At 40.8% G+C, this 8,452-nt stretch overlaps 2 protein-coding genes across 2 annotated transcripts; one reads left to right on the forward strand and one right to left on the reverse strand.

Moving 5' to 3' along the window:
• Positions 1-1,840: 1,840 nt before the first annotated feature.
• Positions 1,841-2,773, forward strand: LOC101406614 (olfactory receptor 10J1-like). Its single transcript, XM_004442760.1, has one exon. It carries the CDS (start codon positions 1,841-1,843, stop codon positions 2,771-2,773), a length of 933 nt encoding a protein of 310 aa, XP_004442817.1.
• Positions 2,774-4,896: 2,123 nt separating this feature from the next.
• LOC101401897 (mucosal pentraxin-like) lies at positions 4,897-7,916 on the reverse strand. Its single transcript, XM_004442820.2, has 2 exons — positions 7,853-7,916; positions 4,897-5,492 (listed from the first exon to the last, which is right to left on the reverse strand). The coding sequence occupies exons 1-2, from the start codon at positions 7,914-7,916 to the stop codon at positions 4,897-4,899; spliced, it is 660 nt and encodes a 219-aa protein (XP_004442877.1).
• Between the last annotated feature and the right edge of the window lie 536 nt (positions 7,917-8,452).

Raw genomic sequence — 8,452 nt, forward strand, 5'->3', positions numbered from 1 at the left:
TTTCAACTGTTTTAAATACACTCAGGTTGAAAAGGAAATAGAAGATGGGATAATGTGGAGGATGGCAAGTTGCAGGGAGACAGATATTGAGTCAACGGAAAATAAATTTTTCTAAGAATTAAGGCTATTCAAAAATAGAATTGATGATGGTGTATCTATATGGATCTATATAATGGGATAGTATGCACCACTGGAAATGAAAAGAGTGAGCTAGCTCTACAGTACTGTTATGGAAAGTATTCAAGATATAATATTAAATGAAAAAGGCTAGCTGTGAATTGATATGTACAGTCTAATTCTATTTGTGTAAAATTGAAATGATGGAAATATGCATAATTGCACATAGAAAATTCCTAGACAGAAGTAAACAAATTAAAAAAAAAAACATGAATCATGTTTACCTCTGGACTAGAGAATGCAAAATAGATAATGAGAAAACTAACTTTTCCATTTATACCCTTCCGTACAAATGACTTTTTTTCCCCTTAAGCATTTTTATTACTTGAAAAGCCTAGTTTTTTTTTTTTTTTTTTTAAGTAAACTTAGTATCTTAAAACAGAAGAGGGGATGCTAACTTGTAAGATAATGAATGTCCAATGATTGGAAGCACTGAAGCAGAATTTGGGGGACTATTTGTGAGGAATGCTGTGCTTTTAAAATTACCTCCTAACTCTAAGGTCCTATGATTCAGTTATATTTAAAGGACTTAGAGCTACCAAGCACGTGAGTTTTACCAGCTTTCTTCTAGCTGGAAAGACTTGAATAATGAAATGGATAAGATTAACCTCTTGCTCAGGATTGTCAAGTCTTAGGCAGAAAATGATTTTTCTAGAAGAAATTTTTTTTACTTTCTTAGGGTGGAAAGATATTTTTGGCTAAAGATCCAGAATCTAAGGGAACAGAAAGTGTTGCTTTTCTCAATGACATAGATTCCACAGAAAGTGGAAGATACCCATTTCATAATTCCGAAGAAATTAGAAAAAGAATTCAGAGTCTAGTAGTGAGTCAGACTACTTGTGAAAATTCACGTCTAAGCCCAAGCTAGAAAACACACAGAAATACACACGTCCATGAGACCTAGTTAAGGAGCAACACTTAGAAATTGAACTACACTATGGAGGCCTTGGATTGCTAAATTATATTTAGCCCTGAGGAGAAGACTTTCTGAGTAAGAGGAGACTTGAGTTAAGTATTGAAGGAAGAGAGGAACATGTCTTGTTAAAAAACAATGGGACTAGCAGTCAGGTTTGAAGCTATTGAATATTTGTGGAAGGGTTCATGAACAGTGCAGACAAATGGAACAGGGAGAAAGCAAACACTGACATCTTGTCAGAGCGGAGAGCACTGTCTTGCTTGGCCATTTAGAAGGGATGATCTTTAAGAAGATGATCAAAATCGTGGCTTAAACAAAGTGGGAGAGGTTGGCAAATTTATTTTAGGTAAACAAAAATCTGAAATGGTAATCCATGAGAAAATTCTTTTCAAACTTAACTATGCATTTTCTATTTCTTTAACTTCAGTTTTCCTTTAACACCTATATTCTAACTCACCAGGAAACTTTTTCCAAACTTGCCCCCAACGTCCTTCCTTCTATCTTCTCCCACCCCTATTTATTCTTCTGTAGCTTTATACATAAATCTCCGCACATGAAATTGTTTCCTGATTGTGTTTTTCTATCTTTTACCTATAGGTGAACGGTAGTCCTCATTGACCTGGCATCCATCCAGGAGCAGATCTTTATTATCTCCTTGTCCTCGAGTTCTCCTGCTCAAAGCATTGGACACTGAGTTATTCTGACTGATTGGCCTGAGCCTCCGCCTTTGAGACCTGGAATTTATCAATGAAGAGAGAGAACCACACAGTGGTGGATGAGTTTGTCTTCCAGGGTTTCTCCAGCTTTCATGAACACAAGCTGACACTCTTTGTGGTATTTCTTACCTTGTACCTTTTAACCCTGGCTGGCAATGTCATCATTGTGACAATTATCAGCATTGATCGTCACCTTCATACCCCCATGTACTTCTTTCTTAGGATGCTTTCCACTTCAGAGATCGTGTACACATTGGTCATTGTACCACGGATGCTCTTCAGCCTTCTAGGTCTAAGCCAATCGATCTCCTTGGCTGGCTGTGCCACCCAGATGTTCTTTTTTACCACTTTGGCCATCAACAATTGCTTTCTGCTCACAGCAATGGGGTATGACCGCTATGTAGCTATCTGCAACCCCTTGAGGTACACGGTCATCATGAACAACAGGGTATGTACCCAGCTGGTATGGGTGGCCTGCAGCATTGGGCTGCTTGTGGCCATAATTCAGACTTCCTCTGTGTTCAGGCTGCCTTTTTGTCACAGAGAGGTGACTCATTATTTCTGTGACATCCGCCCAGTTATGAAACTCTCCTGTGCTGACACCACTCTCCATGACATTATTAATTTTATCGTCAGCTCACTCGTTATCATGGTGCCCATGGGTTTGGTCTTCATCTCCTACATCCTCATCATCTCCACCATCCTCAAGATCGCTTCTGCTGAGGGCCGGAAGAAGGCTTTTGCAACTTGTGCCTCCCACCTCACTGTGGTCATTGTCCATTATGGCTGTGCCTCCATTGCCTACCTCAAGCCTAAGTCGGAAAACATGAGGGATCAGGATCAGCTAATTTCAGTGACTTACACTGTTTTCACCCCTCTCCTTAATCCCGTGTTGTACACTCTGAGAAACAAGGAGGTCAAGGATGCCCTTCACCGTGCTATTGGCAAAAAACCTCTTGCTTAGGATCTTTCATAGTTTGACATATAGCCTATCATACTCTGGGTATTTTTATAATCTCAAAAAAATTTGATCCTATCTTTCATTTTCTACCCACAGAGAGTTGCAAAATTTGGTGGTAAGCCTGCATTAATGCATCAAGAGTTTCCCTGACTTGAATTTTGTTTTTACCGTCATTCTCCTATACCTTCTACTAATCTCATAGGTTACCACCAGGGGAATGGTTAGATGCTGCTCACAGGTGAAAAGCTGGTAGAAAATAATAAGAAAGAGGGTAGCTGGTTATTATCAGTTTGTCGATGGCAGAAAAGTGGGCTGCATAACACCTATTTGAAGTGATGGGTTGAAAGATCAACCTAAATGTCAGGTAGATATTGAGCTCTAAAACTTCAAAGAGAGCACGGTTGGTGTACAGGATGTGTCAAAAATACAGTCAAAACCACCTTTCCCACTTATCATCACTTTCTCCTTTGGGTAGTGGTAGGAGTAACAGACCCTGACATTCCAGAAGAAGTATTATCAGCTTTAAACATTCTCATTTGCCTTGGGGACCATGAAAATTTTTTCCAATTTTGTTGAAGCTCACCTTAGAACTGATTCCTTGGTGTCGTGTATTCACATGTTAGGGAGTAACTTGTCATATCCAGCAACTGAATTTCACTGCAGTTATATATGCTTTCTATGGGGCAATGCATATGCTATCCTGTATTCACACATGTAGGGATAGCTGAAGATGTTTTTTGAAATTAAATTTATTAATCCCACCTTCCAACTAACTCTGGCTGTCTCAGATCTGGAAATTATCCCATGATTTTCCTTCTTCTCTCTGCGGAGCCTGAGCTGATACCCAAGTCTTACCTTTACTCTCTCCATTTCTACATTATGAACTCATTTTCTGTGAACAGTTGGGTGCCAAGTTTAAACTCTAAGTTTAAACACATGTTTAAACAAGAGTCTGGGAGTCTTCCAATTCCTATAGTTTTTGCCTTCTAAAGGGGAAAATTGTATTGATTTGTGAGAAAGGTTTAAGACTTTAGGATTATTTGGCCTGGAGTAAAAAAGAGGCAGAATTTGTCAAATGTCTTTCAATCTATAAAGGGCTGATGTTAAAAAAAAAATAATAATAATCTTTATCTCCAAACCACCATACTTTTCCTACTTAGGGACAGTCCCAGTGTCCCCATTGAAGATGCATTGAAAGTGCGTGTCAAACAAAAGATTTGGGAATCCCTGATGGTAGAAGGGCCAAGAAGAGAAATCTTCATGTTTATGGAGCATTACCTGAAAGAATAAAAGCTTTCCCTCCTGAGAGCAGCTACCTCCAAGAGACAACATGAGAGTGAGTGTGAAGAGGGCAGTTTATCTTTGCCTTTATCTGGGTTCCCTGAGAACTCCTCTGAATCCTTTCTTGGCTATGTTTAAGGGAAACACTCTCACAACACTGCTTCTGAGAAAGCCCCATTTGAGATTCTCTCTTTGGGAGTCCTGCTCACTCTAGTAGCCCATTCCTGAAAGCCTCTCCCAGCAGTCATGCCATTTATATAAATTGCTTAATTTTTGCATATGGAACCACCATAGGACCTACCACAGCTGTATAGGACTCTATAAAATTGACACCCATACTAAAAGCAGTGTGTTCCCCTGAGTTCCTAAAGTTTGATACTGCAGAAAATTGTGGTGCAATTCACCCAAAGTGATGTTTGCAACAATAAAGAATGTATATTAAAGGCCTACCTATCCCTTGTATTTATTTATTTATTTATTTTTGTGAGGAAGATCGGCCCTGAACTAACATCTGCCAATCCTCCTCTTTTTGCTGAGGAAGACTGGCCCTGGGCTAACATCCATGCCCATCTTCTTCCACTTTATATGGGATGCCGCCGCAGCATGGCTTGCCAAGCAGTGTGTCGGTGCGTACTCAGGATCTGAACCGGCGAAACCCGGGCTGCCGCAATGGAGAGCATGCGCTTTAACCGCTTGCGCCACCGGGCTGGCCCCCCTTGTATTTTTTTAAATGTAGTTTACACCATCTTAACAGAGCCAGAAAAAAATTAAATTATTTTTTAATTTCAAAGAGAATGTGTGAGTGATTATCACTAATCACAAATCATAGCTGAAGAGAGTGAGGGTTACGCCCATACCTTGGGCTTAGTCACCACATAGCCATTACTTTCATAAGTCAGGGACTGCCAATTCAGGAGGTTGCCGCTGTAACATGAGGCACACATCTCCTTTCGGGAGAGCACGTGATCCCACAAGGACACATCCCATATCTCCCCAACCAAGGATTGTTTTGCATCAAAACGTCCCCCAAAGGAATCCTGCTCTTGTCCTAGGATAATCTTTGCCTCTGCCTCCACGGAGTACCCCTTTCTCACACCCTTCCTCCCCACGGGCTTCCCATCCACCCAGAGTTCAGCAATCCCAGAGTCAGACTCCCAGCTGGCACAGACATGGATTGGGGCAAAAGAAGACGGGGGGGCCTTGAAAGTGACCCCAGTGTTCCCAATGTACAGTATGTACTCTCCTACTTTCTTCACAAAGAGAAGCAGCTCATTGTCCTTGACCTTAGTGCTGTAGGAGAAGAGGCTGTAAGTGCGGGTGAGGTCTGTGAAGGCTTTCAGGCACAGTGTGAAGTTCCTCAGAGGCTTCCTCACCCTGGGGATCAGGGACACATAGGCTGTGGCTGATTCTTCAGGGAAAATAAACACGTTCCCTCTCATGTCTGTGGAGAAAAGACAATGTGACAAAAATGCTGTTCATTCTCTTGTTTAATTCACTCTCGTTATGGACCATAGGCTGCCTCCTGACAGAGTATGTAGCACACTGGAATTTACAAGGCGCCTGTAAGCGCATTATCTCACGGACTGTATAAACAACATGTTAGTGTTAAAGGGTAGGTTTTGGTTCAGCTGTCCTGTTAGAAAGAGCAATTAAAGATGTCCTATATCAGCTCCCACTCCCATCTTCTTTGCAGATTTCATCCAGATAGAACAGCAAACACCAGTCAGAAAATGAAACACAGCTGACTCATTGAGTGTAATAGATAAAGTATGTAGCACTCCATATTCTCCCACCACTGATCATATTCTGAGATGTCTCCAATGGGGCACTTGTGACTGGTGTTAGACGTAACTATAATGGCTTTTCTTGAACCACGGCTTGGCTATGCTAGACCAACACTCATAGTTAGTGCCAGGTCTGAGAAATGGAATAGTGTGCAAACCATACGGCCCTTTATAAGGTCCTCACCTTCCCCTCCACTCCCTTTTTGCAGCTCTTATGTGCCAGTTCAGAACCCCTTTCCCACTGCTTATTTCCCCATGGCTGCAACATCAGGATCATGGAATTACTTATCATTGACTTATTTCCTCTAAAGACCCACGAGAGAGGAGGACTTAATCATTACAAAATCAACTGTTTTTTTCTTGCTTGGGAAAGCAAATTTAACAAATATTATGGTCTGGAAATAAATTAGAGAATAATGGCTAACTGAATCAAGGGAGACATAGCCTAGATGCACTAAAAAGTCCTGAATTGAGTTAGTTTTGCTTTATAGCAGGAAATGGAAAAACAGCATGAATTCTTCTTTCCTTATATATAAGGGTTCCTTAGGAAATGATCATCCTGGACAAAGAATAGGAACAGAGCATTCGGGGAGCTAAGAAGATTACAGACTTCAATATTGAGAGAGAAAGAGAGAGAACTTCAGCCAGTACAACAGGAATTAGAAGGACGGGAAAGTAAACCATGAATTTATACCCTGTGATCTAATTATCTCCCTGTGTGTGATTCATGACTTCGTCAGTATACAAACCTGGAGCAAAACAGCATGATTAGCCAGAGTGGTGTTTTGAATAACTTATTGCTGATAGTCATATTATAGAGAAGTGGGTATCTCAAACTTGAGAAGATGAGGTTGTGTTTAGTGGCAGTAATAGAAAGGGAAAAAACAAAGTGTGCCAGAATGTTTACTGCTAGTAAAAGCTTTTTGTAACATTTACACATCACAAATTACATTTTGCTGTTAACTGATCTCACTCAATCTTCATCACAACTTTTTGCAAAATTGATGCCACTTTTATCCCCATTTCATAGATGAAGAAACTGAGGATCAGAGTTCAGCAACTTCACAAAGGCAATTCAATTACTTTGGGAGAAACTGGTTCTCTGACTTAAAGTCCAAGATCCTTCTAAGATTTCATATTCCCTCTCATGTGACCCAGACTAAAGGATTGAGAAAGATCAGAGAGCAAACACCCCAACCCCTGAAATAACCTCTTTTTCTAATAAAAGCTGCAACTTCCTTCTTATTCTCTCAGGTGATAAATATTGGTGTTCCCGTGTAGTACGCAAAGCCAGCTCTGCTTTCTCTAGCCCTGGAGCTTCCCTATGCCAGGCATACACTTACTCATCAGCATCTGTGGTGGTTTTAAAAATACATACAAAAATAATTCTCCTCTCCTTGATTGTAGGCTAATTTGCTGCTAATGAATAGAATACAGTGGAACTGAGGCGTGTGACTTCTAAGATTAGATTATGAAAAGACTGTGACTTTTGTGCTGGGCACTTTCTGTCTCTACCTGGATCACTCACTATTGGAGAAGCTAGCTGCCATGCTGTGGGCTGCTCTATAGAAAGACTCAAGTGGAAAGGAACTAAGAGAAGCCTCAGACCAATAGCCAATGAGGAACTGAGGTCCTCAACCCAACAGTCTGTAAAGAACTGAATCCTGATGATAATCATGTGAGTGAGTTTGGAAGCAGACCCTCCCCTAGTCAAGCCTTCAGGTGAGAGGACAGTCCTGGTTGATTGACTGCAACCTCGTAAGTTATCTCGAGTCAGAATCATCCAGCTAAGCTACACCCTGATTCCTGCCTCACAGAAAGAATGAGATAACAAATGTTTGTCGTTTTAAGTGGGTAAATTATGAGGTTATTTGTCTTAGAGCAATAGATAACTTATATACCATCCTGCATTCACATCTTCCTCAAAACAGCAGCAGCAACAATGACGACAAAAGTGCTGTCCCCAGTTCCACTGGGACTTGGAGAAAACTTTTTTCCAAGAAGGTTCAGTAACTACCTGACTGTGTCGCACCCTCTGAGAGAACGATGAGGAGCAGGGTACCCAGAAGAAGCTTCTCCATGGCGCTCTCCTTGGGTCTTCAGTAGTAGTGGGAGGGATAGCAGCAGGTGTAGCAATGGAGAGATGCTCACTGTTTGGCTTCTTATATTGTGCTTTTTGGGGCAAAGCCTTTGTTCCAGCTACAGAAGGCAAAGTTATAAATGGTAAACATTAACTGAACCAGGACATAATCTAGAAACAAATTTGTTTACTTTTTGGTGTATTGTTTCAGTGGTAGGGGCTTTCCCTTCTCTTTTAACTGTTCTATTTCCTGCTGAGCTGTCCTGTTCATGTCCTCCCACCAATTCCTCCTTTTTTGTTCATCACACATTATAAGACTTTACAATCCAAGAACATATGGGTCATATATATTTTTACCCATAGTTTAATCTTTAGCATCCATCACTGTGATTAATTTATCATATGAGCCCTAAAACTACTTATGGAATGAACTAATCTGAGTATGTCCAGGTTGAGGAGAAGAACCAAAGGAAGTTGTCAGGGTTAAGGTTCTCATTTGCAAACAACAAAAGCCACTGTGGTTAGTTGTGGCAGTCT

This window comes from Ceratotherium simum, chromosome 2, assembly GCF_057802395.1.
Source record: "Ceratotherium simum simum isolate JZ-2026a chromosome 2, ASM5780239v1, whole genome shotgun sequence".
Classification (NCBI taxonomy): domain Eukaryota; kingdom Metazoa; phylum Chordata; class Mammalia; order Perissodactyla; family Rhinocerotidae; genus Ceratotherium; species Ceratotherium simum.